At 41.2% G+C, this 15,210-nt stretch overlaps 1 protein-coding gene across 6 annotated transcripts in view; it reads right to left on the bottom strand.

Moving 5' to 3' along the window:
- The window catches only part of bsnb (bassoon (presynaptic cytomatrix protein) b), a 68,015-nt gene that overhangs the window by 34,764 nt on the left and 18,041 nt on the right, over nt 1-15,210 (bottom strand). For all 6 annotated transcript variants that reach the window (XM_067587242.1, XM_067587245.1, XM_067587240.1 and 3 more), the window contains exon 3: nt 8,616-9,404. In XM_067587242.1, coding sequence (XP_067443343.1) covers nt 8,616-9,404 — 789 coding nt within the window. The remainder of the gene's footprint in view (nt 1-8,615; nt 9,405-15,210) is intronic.

Genomic DNA, 15,210 nt, shown 5'->3' with positions numbered 1-15,210 from the left:
TAGCAAAGTTTAAAATGCAGCAAGTAGATTGATCAGACACCTCTGCTGCATCTTAAAAGTATATTTCATTCACTGGTATAAAAAGCACAGGGATCACTAATCCAGCATTCAAAACGGTAACTGACGTTGAAGAGTATGTGTTGGTTTTTTGAAATAAGGTGTTTAGAATGTAAACAACAGTGACCACGTGAACCCATTAGGAAGTATTACCCTTCCTGTGGTTGTTGTGTCACACCCCCAGCAGTAAACTGCACTGGCAGTGTCTTCACTAATGGAGGCAGTGGGAGGACCATCTCTCTGGCTGAGTGTAATGTTCCTATTGCTACTTTTGCTATTGTTGTTATTGTTGTGAGGTCGCTGTACAGAGCAGCAGTCAGAGCCTCACAAACTGATCTGATCATCTCGACTGCTGCCCGACAGCTGCAGCACTGAGAAGATTAGCAAGGGGTTAAATGTAATATCTTAGCGATCAGTGAGCTTTATCTCTTTCATTTTGTCTCTCAATCTCCTGCTCCCTTTCATTATAACTCTCCCTCTGTCTGGTGTGTGTTATTTTTCTGGTGTGTGTTCCCCTGACATACAACCACACGTCTCCGTTCTATAATCTCACATTTGTGTCGGCAGCCTTTTAGTATTTGCAGCCTCTAAGCGTAGCGCACACACTCAACTAACCCCCCCTCCCTCTTTCCTAATGCCAGCATTAGGGAGTAGTCGCATGCCTGAGGTGCTTCGGGGAAGAGCGAGCGGGAGCACCGATGAAGCGGGTGAAATAATGTGTTGAGACAGGAGGGTCCAGTAGCAGGGGTGGGAGGACTGCTCCGGCCCACCTCTGTGGCTCTGACAGCGAGGACAGACGCGGCACCGCCACGGGCTCCTGGAGCATCGCTAAAGCTCGTTAGCATAGCCACCAGGCCTTGAAGATGATGAGTTCTGAAGAGGTGATTAAGCCAATGCTGAGGTCCCTTGTAGGCTTCAAAGCACATTCACTCAAAAGGTAGGAGAGGAAGGGCATTTGAAGATAGAACTGCTGAAAAGGACCAGGGGGGGGGGGGGGGGGGGGGGGGGTTAATTCAAGTTCAATATGGTCACTGTGCTCCTCAGATAGTCATTCATCAAAAGAGCTGATATTGCTGCAGGTGCAGGCAGGGCTTGGAACAGATCGAGGTTGACCTCAAAGACAGCTCATGAAAAATGAACACTTGTGGTGCACAGAGGCTTAGCAGAATAAGGCACATACAATGCAATCCCCATGTCAAAAGGTGCTAGTAACTGTAGGTTTTCCTCTCACCCTCTTCTATTTCCTGTCACTCTCAGGTTTAGAATCAGGCAAAACAGTGCTGAAACACAAAATTTCAAAAAAACTTCAAAGGCACAAAAGATAACACTTGTGCTTGTTCATGGAATGGGAGCTTTGCCGCTGGATCCCTCAGCAGATCGTTTTTTGTCAAAGTGTATGCAACTCCAGTTCGGTCTGAGCCCACAGACTGCTGCCAAACACAAAGGTCCCAGAGATGAGAGTGAGTGGCATTTAAGCCTCCAAACCAGCGAGCCATCTGCGCTGGGTGCCACATAATCTCAACAGGAAGCAGTCATTGCTGTACATCACATCATCTTCCTGTCATACTGCAGCACAGTCATTTTTATCAGGGTGTATTCTGTGGCGCATGGATTTGGGGTAAACATGCCTCGTGTAATTCAAATTTAACACGTGCCGCCGCTTTAGAAATACAGGATTTAGGTGGAAAACCTTTGTTTCACCATTACAGTCTCTTCAACGCTAATATAATTTATCAGACAAAGTCAAAATGGCATTGTCTTAGTTTAATCATCCAACAAGGCTTACTATTCTCAGATGGCACTTATTTGTGTGGGTGGATCTTTACAATGGTGTTGGGGTTAAGTACCGTACTCAAGGGGATCACTACACTCCCTCAACACGGATTAGAAACACTCTCAACTATTAGCTTCTTCTACAAGACTCCCCCCACACACACAGAACACACACACACACACAAATAGAAAAACACCCCTCTCTCCATCTCTGTCTCTTTTTGTTTGCATCTGTATCACCTCTTATAAATACGCTGTCTTATTATGTGCAGGGGTTTTAAAATGCTCGCCCCTGCTGTTGCCGCTAAATCAACAGAGCGCAGACTGAATCAAGAGGGCTGAGTACCTGTGTTGCAATGTCAACCGCCAGCGATTCAACTAGAAGTAATTGCCAATTCAATCAATGTGTCAACAGCGAGCAGTCTCCAACTAAGGCATGTAGACAGGAGGAAGAGGAATGCAAACGGAGGGAGAAGAGCACTGAAACGTGCAAAGAGGAGGCGGGTGCATGTGTACATCCATCCTGACTACGACTGAAACAAGAGAGACAAGGGAGCAAAACAACCACAGCGTCACATTAAATAATGATGTGTCAAGGGGCAGATTTTATGCGTCTGGCATGTCACCTAAATCTATATAATGTAAGAGAACTGCAAAACATTTGAATAAGAACAGAAATAAAGCAGGGTACAAGAAAACAGTGAAATATTGCAAAAGATTAAATTCCTGCTTCTGGCATAATGGTTATTTTTCAGCGAGGAGTCTCAGGATCACACAGTTCACCCATTTAATACATTTGAAATAAGAGAACAAGAAGGTGAAGTATAATAATGTGTGTTTACGTCCATATGAGAGTGTGTATGTGACTGTGTGTAGGGCTGGAACATTTCTTACTTTAAAAAGTACCAGATGCAACCATAAGCATTAGCATTTAAATTAGCATTTAAAAATGTTAGTAGCATAATACAATATTTAGATTGTTAAAATAACTAAAATTACAAGAATATACAGTTATAGGTAATCATGTCATTTTATTTATTTACTCAGTTGTCAGACAATAATTTGCATATAACTATATTAATGTAATGGAATTATTGTTATCTTTATCAGCTACAAATTTAAAAATGTGTCTATATTCACTAAATATTCCAACACAAGACTTTTTTTAACAGTGAACTGACACAAATTGCGATACCTTGTGATCAGATTAGTCATGTTGCACTGTTCCGTGGGTTTGAAACATGCATGTGTAAGATGCATACGCACATGTGAATCTGAACACATAGTACCAGTACTATCTGTGTGCTAGCTCGTATAAGCACATAGTACATGCGGCGCAAAGAGATATGGTAGTATTAAAAGGAGGCAAGCAGCTGATCGGGGCCTGGTGGGTGTTTGAATCTGTGATGGTGTACCATCATCATCACTTTGGAAGCAGCCAGGCTGAGCATGGCAGGCTTGGATGCATGATGCCGGCAGCCATCTGGCTTTGGATGGGACTCCTGAGGGAGACACAGGCTGGTGCCAACCTTCAGAAAACACTTCCAGTATGTTTGAGAATGACATGTACATATATACTGTAGCTGTGTGTGAGAGCAGCGACTGTGTTCCCGCAGAGCTGTGGCACATTCACAAATACATGTTCTACATATGTTTGAACGTCGCTGTGTGCCTGGTGTGTCTTCAAGGTCACTGCAGTCTCGGGCAATTTGTAGTACTGAATGAGAAAAATAAAACTTTATAGAATTTCTATTAAGAATTTCTATAATTCAATATATGGCTTTAATCTGTGTACAGCTCTCAGCAGCTGTTGGGTATTAGCGATTCTTCAGATGAGTTTTTAAGGTTTAAAAGTTTTTAAGGAGTACATTTTGTGCTACACAATGCCTTATCTCCAAATTCTCACTATAAAATTTCATCATGTGCCAACCACATACAGTATTTACCTGCATACTTTGTTCCAGGAACATAAAACTGAGCCAATATATAGTTATTGCAGACAGTGTTACAGACGGTTAAAAGGTCTCTGTTTACACTCTCTGACTGTAATTGCTTCGTCACAGCTGAGCATATTACAGAATGAGACAGTGAGTGCTCTTGTGTGTGTGGACGTGTGTGTCGATAGCTTTACAATATACAATGACAATGTGTTCTGAATGTGAGAAATGAAAATGTACAATAATGACTATGAGTAAGTTATTTAAAAGTTGGCCTTATTTCAGCGCTGTATTGTCTCTGGCAGACTAAGTCTTTGTGACCAGGTAACAGAGCCAGGATAGGCCACAGCTGAACTCCATTTACCTAAAATGTCACCTGACAATGCTGATATTAAACTGTTTGTCTGATCCACCTTAATCTTCTAGAGGGTGACAAGGAGTCAGTCTTTGGAGAAGCTGAGAAAGCCGTAAAAATGTTGGAATAAATCAGTTCTGAGCAACTAGAGGAGTTAAAGTTTGTCTTAAGTGGTCTTAAGAAAATGTCTGATATGAGGGCGCAAATATGTGTTCTGAAAGAGTAAGTGGACTTTTTGTAAGGTTAAGTACACTATTTGATTCCCTAAGAAATCATATCTGATTAAGTCTCAAATACAACCCGCTAACAGCCTCGTACAAATGTGCCGTTAAACTAACATGCAGCTGCACGTGTGCGTTTCTCTTCTCGTCAACACACACACTGACCTTATCTGACACGAGAAATCACACACAGCTCTTTTTCGCTGCTCCACACGGCATGAACTATTTATAATGTTCCCCTTCATTGAATTATTGATGAGCCATGTTTTCTGTTTCTATACACGTTTAATACAGTTCTGGTAGAAATTCAGTTCTTTTACAAATAATCCACTCAGGGCTTCAGTCTTGCTATAAACAGTGGGCACACTTTTATAACATAATAATAATAGCCGACAGAGTCAGATCAGTACGCCTGCCCAACCGTGGGAACAAAATGTATGGGAAAAACTGGCAATGTTATAGTGAGACTTCTGCGATTTGAAACATGATGCATTGTATCAAACACACATTTAGCTGTATTTACAGTCAAGAATGAGCTAAGGGTTGGCATGCACTTTGTCGTATCTGCTTCACTAGACTGGAGTATCCTGTGCTGGCGGAAGGAGGGGCAGAGAAACAGAGTGATTCAGGAATGAGGATTGACATGCAGTGTACTGTAAATCAGATTGAGCGGCAGACACTCCAGTGAAAACATTTTATGTTCTATTTATAACCAAACTCTGGGGAGAAGACACAAGGTTGGTTTTAATCTCCTTGAGAAGCATAATGGGGAAGAAAACAGTCCCAGAACAAGGACATCTTATTTACTCATGACTTTCAGCGCTAATTGATGTGAAATAATGTGCAACGTAACAAACAGTTGGCTTCCTCTCACTCATTATCTCTGATTCTCACTCTCTTCCTCCTCCTCCCTCTCAATCTATCGCCTCTTTCCTTTCTCTCCTCCTACGTTCTTCCACTCGTTCTCACACACAGAGACGCTGGCAATGGTCGTCTCATCACAGATTAAAGAGGGGCTGAATATTCTTTTATATGATACAGTTCAGCCTAATTTGCTCTGAATTAATTATGCATTGTGTCACTCATGAGTTGATGGAAAATTTATTTTCATGGATATTTCCAGCATTTTTCTGATTTCCACAAGCGACAAATCTTTTTTTTTTTTAAAAAAATCCTCACTACTGTTACAGAAAATTCAATACGGGATGTGATGATCTATTACCAATGATGCTTTAGGGGGTCAATATGTTTCCAATCAATATTTCAGAATGTTGTATGGTAATAATTTATGTCAATTTGTAGAGATTTGAAAAAAAAAAAAAGAAAACGTGTTAGGAGGGTCTGATGCTTTAAGTTTAATCATTTATTGGTGGTTTTTTTTTAATTACTTTAATTACTTTGGTACATAATCACCATTTGTGTTTTCTCCACACTTGTCACTTTCCATTAGTGGAAGCATTTTCAACATCACAGGAGGAATGTCAACTGTTTCTTCTTGCAGCCAGAAAAAAACTGTCTTTTGGATACTTGGGGACATATGATCCAAGTGAAAATCAGTTAAAGGTGCACTTTGTAGAATTTAATGTTATCTAGCAGAATGGATTTGACAGAAATGGAATATAATAGTCATAAGTATGATTTAATTTGTGTATAATATAATAAGAAAATAAGATTGTGTTTTCATTATCTTGGAATGAGCCCTTTATATCTACGTAGGGAGCAGGTCACCTTCCACGGAACCCGCTGTGTTGCACCGCCATGTTTCAACAGTAGCCCAGAACGGACAAGCCAAACACTGGCTCTAGAGAGGGCCTTTCCCATTTTACTTGTTTTTCACAAGTTTTGCGACCACCGTAGGCTACATGCTTGGAAGGGGAGGCGGAGGAGTATTCATTTGGTTGCAATCTGCAACCTCACCTCTAGATGCCACTAAATCCTACACACTGGTCCTTTAAAATTGATCTGCTCCTTTTCAAAGGATCCGGTATTTTTAAAAACAAACAAGGAGCCTTAAATGCATTTGGAGTTTCTCACCTCTATTAGTGCTATAGAGCAGTTTTTTAATCGGGTCCCCGTTTTGCTTGTTGCGTTTTATTTGCTAATTGTTTTGTTTGTTTGCATGCAGCTGACACGATACACAATAGTTTCACACTATATTTCAGTGATCAGGTGGCTGTCATGAATCTAGAAACACAGCAATGTACCAGCAAAGGCAAGGAAGGAAACGACTGCCAGCTAGTAAACACAGATGTAAACAATGTGGGATTTAAAGTACTAAAATCATTTCATGAGGAGGGAAATTTATTCACCACTTTTTTTAGACTTCAAGAAAACACACAATTCATTTTGGAGTAACATTCAATGCAAACTTAATTTTGCTTGTTTGCAAGAAAACTCCACAGTGCCCCTTTAAAAAAAAAAAAAAAAAGAAAGCTGGTGCTACTCTGTTTTTTGTTTTTTTTTTTGTTATCAACAAATCCCATGAAAATACCAAAACAAATTCTTCTGTCTTACTAACATGGTTTTTCTGTATAACCAAAGTCTTGCATAGTTTATTCCCCTGTGCCGTAGAGCTCCATTGTTTTCCAAAAACTATTAAAAACATATAAATTGGCCACATACTATACTTCCACTGATTTTCCAACATTAACATGAACATGACCACTGTAGTTTATTTTGAGTCAATCCCACAGAGCACACCAACTCTACAGTTGAAAGTGGCCCCACAAAAATACACAATGATTTTAAAGATTCAGATCTTCAGTACGAAATATCGAGATGCTCTATAAAAACAAAGAGACCAGTGGCAATTTGAAGAAATGATGCAACTACAGGCTTTGTCACCAACCTCATGAAAACAGGGAGGGGTGATCACAGTTCTGCTCGCAACAGGCAGGAAAAGACAGAAAAAGCAGGCAGAGAGAAACAGTAAAGTTTGCAGAGATTACGTGAGGATGAGGAGGATGAATGTGCCAAACTGTGGAAATCAAGCTGAGAAACCTAGATTCAAAGTACAAAGCCTCACACCATGTCCAAATGGTTCCCACCCACTCTGGAGCGACCTACCTGCCAGCTCACATGGAAAGAAAACAAAAACTGTTCACCGTTTTGGAAAGAAGGCACCTTATACTGGATTGAGATGCGGACTGTAGCCAGTGGAGCAGAGACACAACACACCTAATAACAGAGACTCTCATGAAAAAGTGCAGTCTGAAAGTTTTCGGAGACTCGCAGCATCTCAGCAGCCGAGCATGAAAGGGATGCCTGACAAACAAATTATCTCTCTGTTTCCATAGCGATCTATGAATGGCCTGTGTTAGTGACTGTGACAGCCAGATGCCTGGGAAGACAAGGCTTGCCCATAAAAAGCCAGCACTCTGCAGAAAGCCTGTTATTACTGCAATCATTCAATTGGACTTGATTTGCATAATTAAACTCTGTTACTGCCTGGCTCTGGAAGCCTCTGAAAGTCCCTGCTCTTACCAGCTGGATTCCCACCATGACAACGGACAAGGGGGCACTTAAGGGAAGTACAAAGCCTCAGCTGACCCTTGGATGTGACTAATCAATATTAAGATTATCCATTAAATTGAACTTGATGGGGCTCTGTTTCCTGTGGATTGGTCATAAATTTCTGTGCAGCTCCAGGGTAGAGTGCACACTGATGAGGTGAGTCACAGCCTGGATTTCACTTTGCTAACTACATGAAAGGCCCTGACAGAGCAGAACAGAGCAGGTCTTGAGTGAGAAACTCAGAGAGAGAGAAAGGCAGGAGAACAGAGAAGACGCTGAACAATCACAGGCTTACGTAAAACGTTGTGTGTAGAAGCTGGGTACAGAACCTGCTATATGTAAATCGAACTATCCAAAATTCTTGTGCAGAAGTGTTCTTTTACACAAGTGCTTTATGGTTTATATCATGAAAGTTGTTTGTTGATCTCTTTGCATTAAAGAATTAAAAGAGAAAAACAACAAGAACCTCGGTAACAAGGCAAATGGAGGCAATTGTTGGTCACTTGACAGCACCTGAAGCCAAATTCTTGATTGATGCGCACAGGAGTCCTCTAAAAATGCAGCTATTCACTCCACGACCAGGCAGCCCAAATTGATAACAACACAACCGTTTCGACTGCATTATGACACAGCATTTTTCCCAGAAACACGTCGATAAATCATTTCATTTAGCAAATCCATGGTCTGCAAGCCGTCACAGACCAGTTGACACTTTGTCACACACATTTGAAAGCCAGATAGATCAAATCAGAGTCTTACCTCGACTAGGTGTGGAGTGGGGTTGAATCCACACATGTTGCACACTAAGGAATGGCACTGTGTGCATGTGTTGTAGTTGGGTTGTTCTACTGTGTTGCCTACGTTGAGGTTTGTCTTACAGAGTGGACAACTAGATTTGGGCTTAGAGGAGTCCAGGGGAGCAGGCTGTTGTTGCTGCTGAGGAGGGCCTCGAGGTCCCTGTTGTGTAGGCTGAGGTCCTGAGGGTTTACCTGCCCCGGGTCCTGGACCAGGAGGTCCTCCTGGTTTGGGGGCTGGTTTTGGGGGCTGTTGTTGGGGTTGAGTAGTCTCAGATATAAGAGTGCTGGCTTGGTTAAGGAGAGAAGCACCAAAGCCAAATAACTTCCCAAAAGTCTGCTCTGGAGGTGGGGGCTGCCGTGACGGGGAGCTCCCCGCACTGCGTGTCTGGTCCTGGCGGGGGTGCTGGGGTTGGTGGGCAGGGGAGCTGCGGGACAAATCAGGCTGGGACGGGGCCTTGGCCATGCCAGGGAGAGGGACTGCCCCCGGAGGGAGCTTCGCTTGTTGCTGACCTGGGCCAGCTGGACCAGTCTGTTTGGTAGGGCCAGGCGCAGGCTGGGCCTGTGCTGGAGGCTGCGTCTGAGGAGGGGTCTGTGTCTGGGGTGCAGGCTGAGTCGGAGCATCAGGTATGAGTTCTGGTTTGGCCGCATGAGAAGGAGAGTGTATCTGCTGCTGACTCTTGGAGCGTGGCGTGGTCATGTCCATTCCTAACGCTCTCTGCATCTGACAGTTGAGACATAGCCACTCTTGCACCTTTGAAGGAAAAAGACAAAAAACAAAACAATGTTCATAAGCTACAGTATTGAATTGTCACTATTCAGCATATAAATGACTGTAATAATTAACAGATAGGGTTAATTAATAGGTTGAATACAGTTGAATACTGTAGATGACACAAAAATATGGGTTAATTATTGAAAGAAGTCAAGATATCTTTGAAAGGAGTTAAAGTGACAGATGTGGTGTTTTCATCCTCTCCCTGCATTCCTGTAGGTTTCTACTGGATGCTCCACTTTCTTTTCACAGTCCAGAGAGGTGCAAGTATGATGAACTGGGTGTGAATGTGAACATACTGTAAGTGTGTTGGTCTGTTTATGTGATGGACTGGCTCCCTGCCCTTCATCCAATGCATGCTGGGAAAGGCTCCAGCACACTCTGAATAGGAATGATTGATATGATTGAATGAAAGAATAATTATGAATGATGTAAAATATCTTGCTGAGGAGGGATTTAAGCATCCCTTTGCCTCAGCGTGGGCATTTATTGGTAAACATAATTTACCCACAAACAAATGTGTAGGAAATAAATGTGACAGATGGGGTGAACTCTGGACTTGTTCAATAAATCATGGCTGCCCCTGATTTAGTAATTTTCCCTCATGTCTTTTCTGTGCGTCTCTCCTCTTTTTGCTTTCTCTTGCATTCCCTCTCATTACACAACATGTTCCCTTCCTCATTAAAATCCTCCCACCATTCTCCTCTTGTTTCTCCAGCTGTTGTCATTTCCTTTATGTCTTTCCTCTCCCGTCTTCTCTCGTGTACTCTTTCTGCTCCATATAGGCGCATAAGAAGGGGAAAGTCAGAAAGAGGCCCTAGTGATGGCACATGGCCATGCGTGGTAATTGGCATCCTGGTGCTTTGACAGCTGCCACACTATTGTAGCTGTTTTGGACTTGTGGTCATTACATAATGCCTTTATGCATTATAAATGCAGTCAGAGAAAGGTTGTGCGAGGGTTGGAGGTGGGTTGGAGGTCTGGGGCACAAAGAGTGAGGTGGGTGGGTTGGCCACCATCTTTTTCCTTCACACCATAGGGTCAAAATTCCCTTCAAGCCCGTAAAGGTAGATTCATAGATTTTGGTTGGCTTCAGCTGAGAGTTTTTGGTACTCCGAGAGCTGTCAAGGCAAGGACTGAAAATGTAGAAAGATCTCTTCACTTCACTCATCTCTCCACTGCTGTGGAAATGTCTCTGTGAGCCTGTGGCCATGGGAGACTGATTCACACACAAACTCACAAATAACAAACAGCACATACACACACACGTTATATGTGTTAATATGTAGAATAATACAGTTTAAGTGCATAATGATTCTAATATTATTCTTTTAAGGCCTATATTTGGTCATTAATTAGCGATGTTCAAACTATTACCTATAAAGTACAATATAATACTACAATACTATTTTAAAAACCAACACTATTTTATTATATATAATCAAAACTTAATTGTATTTCACTGTATAAAATAGTATTGATGATGATTTGAAAAAAGTAACACTTGGAAAGTGTGTAATTGTGATTGTACGCTAAATGTATGCTGAATTAGTAAATGCTGTCATATGTCTTTATTAGGTTTTAATTGCAAAATGTTACCGACTGCCTAAAGCATTGTTTCATATATTACTTAAATCCAGTGTTATGAAAGCGTTCCACACATGATAGCAGGTTGGTTGTCAGCTTACAGTTTAACGACAGTAGTATGACTTATCAGACCTGAAGTGTGGTATTGCTCCACATATCACAAGCCGCTGACTCTGCTTTGACACTGCTTAAACAATGACTTTACGCCAGATGATATCATCTAATTCTGCTGCAGCCCTGATACTCTACTCTGACTAGCCATTTCTTTCACTTGGTTATTTCATTAATAATTATACTCCAGTTGAATTGCTGAGAAAATCGAGATGTGGTCAGTGATTCACAGATCTGGAACTAGACTAATTTTGCTGCCGGTCGAAGTCCTTGTTGCAGTGATGTAGAAATGACGTATTCGGTACACTCTGACATCAGCATTAGGTGTGGTTACAGGTGCAACAGAGCACACAGCGGGATCAGAAGAGGCCTGGTTCCAGACGGCTGAATCATTATCCACATCTTTGATTTGTTCTGCAATTTAAATAGGTCTGGTGTTGCAGTCATTAAGGGCTTTTACCTCTGATTGGAGAAACAAACGACCAATCAGAGCTTAAAGAGGCAGGATTAAGAATGGGGACCCTCTTCCCTAAACAGGTAGCTATCTACCTCACTACATTAATGAAAAATAACAACTGATATACAGACACAAAAATGAGGAGATTGACACAGCTGTACAGAAATAACAAAACACAAAAAAATAACCCTCCCAACAGTAATCAGCTAACATGAACATAATTGTAGCTAGGTAGCTAGCTAGTTATTTAGGAAAGATGGTCCCCATTCTTAATCCTGCCTACAAACGGTCTACCTGTCTTACAGTAATTCTCAGTCAGTCAGTCAGTGTAGACAGCGAAATTCACAGGCTCAGCAGCATCTTAGCTTATGCCTGGTCCCCTGCCAGTCCTCAATATAAGGAGCGATGAGGCCGTGGTTTTCACTGTCAAACAGGGGAATCTGAGAAGCCGGGAGCAGAGATGAACCCTGGGGACAGTCAGAGTAATGTGGACAGTCGAATAAGCCAAAACTGGAGCAACACAACACCATCCGACACTGAAACCTTCATCCAATCAGAGACTCACAAGTGGGAACTCCTCTTTCTGTCATTGTTATTGTCCTTGATTTTTTTTTTCCTCTTTCCGAATTACAGTTAGGTTAATCATATTAAGCCCATTGGGGAAAAAAACAAACCAGAAAAACAAAGAAAGCAGCTGAGGGGAGTGAAAGCAGCTATTTATCAATTTCATCGTGTCTCTGTTTGCCTCCACCTCATCTCTCCATCTCATTCCTCTCTGCGTCCCCCTTGTTATGAGGCAATCAAGTGGATCTTTATGAAATCTGATCTGTATCAGCAAAAAACAAGCGCACTGCACACTCTTGGTCTCCTGCCCTCCTTCTCTGTCTCTTCTCTGTTACAACCCTCCATCTTGTTCTCCTTCACCCATCTTTATTTCCCCTTCTTATCTGCATCCTTCACATCACTCCCTCTGACTCTCTTCCTCCATCTTCATCTGCCTCTCATCGGTACATTTTTCTCTCATGCAGCCTTTATTTCATACATGGATTCAGTTCCTTCATCCGCTTGCTAGATGTGTGTGTTTGCTGGATGTGTATACAATGGTATGATGCACGTCAAAGGTCATGAGCTGGGATTGGAGCCCACAGTTCTGCGAGAACTCAGCGTCTGCCAACGGGACGCTCGAGCACTATGGCTTCATGAAGAACAACAACTTGCTGCCAGAAATAGAACCTTTTAGCAACAAGGACCCACTGAGACTTGGATATGGATCAAATAATGAGTGCAAAGCATCCTTGGCAGTATACACACACACACACACACACACACTTACATTTTGAATTTTATGTTGATTTGGGTAAGATCCCTCTCTCTTAACCATATTAACTAAAATGGGTGCAATGAGAGAACAACCTTGAATTCAGACATTATTGCAAGTATGGTGTGGCCATGATGCCTTGTCAGAGGTGGAAACTTAAAGAAAATACTTAAGTATAACTTGAGGTACTAGCTGGTCCTTAAGCATGTCAGTTTTTTTTGTCATAATAATATTTATCTGATGGCTTCATCTTCTAATTAGTTTGCTTAATAAGTTGTTAAGGGGCCAGTATATTCAGTCAGACCGGCTTGTAAGATGCTCTAACATTGGTGGACACTGGTCTTCCGAAACCAACGATCCAACATTCACATCCACTTCATGCAGTGATTTGCCAGCTGTGCAGAGTTGAGAAAGCTGTCTGGGGTTTAACTTCTCTCTCTAGTGGGGCTGCAACTAACAGTTATTTTCATTATTGATTAATCTATCAGTTTTTTTCTTGATTACTTGATTACTGAAAAAGTGAAAAAATGGCAATCACTGTTCAAATATTTGGCATTTTTTCTTGAAAAATGACTGAAATGATAAATCAATTATCAAAATAGTTGCTGATTTAATCTGTTAATCAGCTAATCATTACAGCTCTACTCTCTTTTTTCATTCATTTGATGTGAACAACTGAATGCAACACTATGAGTTCCTTTCCAGCAGAGATCTGAAAATATGCACTATTATCCCTGTATTTACAAGATATTGCGTCTCCACCCTCTCTATTAGGGTCGACTTTTTAGTCTGCCATCAGGTGAAAACATTCGTGACTATAAACATCTTTGATTTACATCACGGTCGGACAACAAGTCCTACAAACTAGTTCTGATTGGGTATAAACCGAACCTTTACTGTACATGTAAAACATGACAACACATGAGTTCTTGTGATACCGTAGTACTAGTGTTTATACAACTCAAATATGTAGAGCAGCTAACAATGATAAAAATGATCATTGCTGGTAGATACATAAATACCTAATTCATCAGAATGGGTTTCACTATTCATAGTTGAGCACATTTTTTGCTAATACTTCACACAAATTGTGACTTTAAGGATTTAGATCCTATAAGTCAGAAGTGTAAAAACAAAAGAAGACTATGAAAGCTCAGGAGACAGGTAGAAGGGATTTTTGTGTCTCTCACACACACTCACACGTTAGAAGATCTAACACTGCATACATCATACAGGTGCACAAGATTCCTCTTTTTTTTTTTCTTTCTCCGGTTTGCATTTGCTGACAGGTGAGAGACATCACGCACTCCATCATTCCCCAGGAAAGCTGGGTAGGGAACAAGCTCAGAGACAAAATCAAACTTGAACAGACAAAGATGCAGACAAAGAGAGAAGCTCTGTCTCAGTGATCACAATGCGGTATCACCATGCAGTACGTACAGCAGCTGAGCACTGCAGTTTGGGGATCAGGATGCTTGGAAGACAGCGGTTTATCAATTCTTTGCAAATTGGGCCAAAAGACATTGAAATTCCTCCCAATGCTTCTCTCTCTCCCCACTCTTTCTGTCAATTTGTGACTCTCCCTCTATGCTTAAATCAAACACAGTCACACTCTACAAACAACTACAATCTCAACAAACCTGTTTTATTCATAAATGTTGCCAAACAGGGAATGAATTTCATAAAAATAAAGTAAGACTGGAAGAAATTATGAGCGGTTGTGGGGAAAAAACTGTTACATGTCTATTCATGCTGCTTTTTTAATGTCTCTCACCAGGTATTCTGGTGCATTAACAGACACAGCAGGGAGCCATGGTGTTACTGAGTAGTATGAGTGGTAATGCACAAGATCAAATTAAGGTGTCCGGTACTGAATATTTACACCTGTGCAATATAATGCAATGCCATATCCTTGCAAACGATATGTTGCTACTTCTGTGAAGCTTTTCATGTTCAATTTTTGTTGAGACTGTGTTACAGAGATGAGGCTGCAGTTGGTGCATTGTTGTACTATAGTGTATTATTGTAAGTGTAGCTATTATTAGATAATAGACAACTACACAATACGAACATACACCTCCTCATATTATAAACATTACCATGCACATGCCTTTGGCACAGTCTCAACAAAAACTGAATTCTTTAACTTTAAAAATGTATTTTATATATAAAGATATAAAATATTTTGTACTGCACTGAATTACTTTGTAAAGTTGTTTTTTTTCCACCCATTTAGTACCGTAGAATATTGACATGATCTGATCAGACATATATCAAATATGTAACGACCTGACCAAAAAAAAAAAAAACTC

Source organism: Thunnus thynnus, chromosome 4 (assembly GCF_963924715.1).
Source record: "Thunnus thynnus chromosome 4, fThuThy2.1, whole genome shotgun sequence".
Lineage (NCBI taxonomy): Eukaryota > Metazoa > Chordata > Actinopteri > Scombriformes > Scombridae > Thunnus > Thunnus thynnus.
The sequence above is the reverse complement of the archived record's forward strand: the minus strand, read 5'-3'. Positions and strand labels throughout refer to the sequence as shown.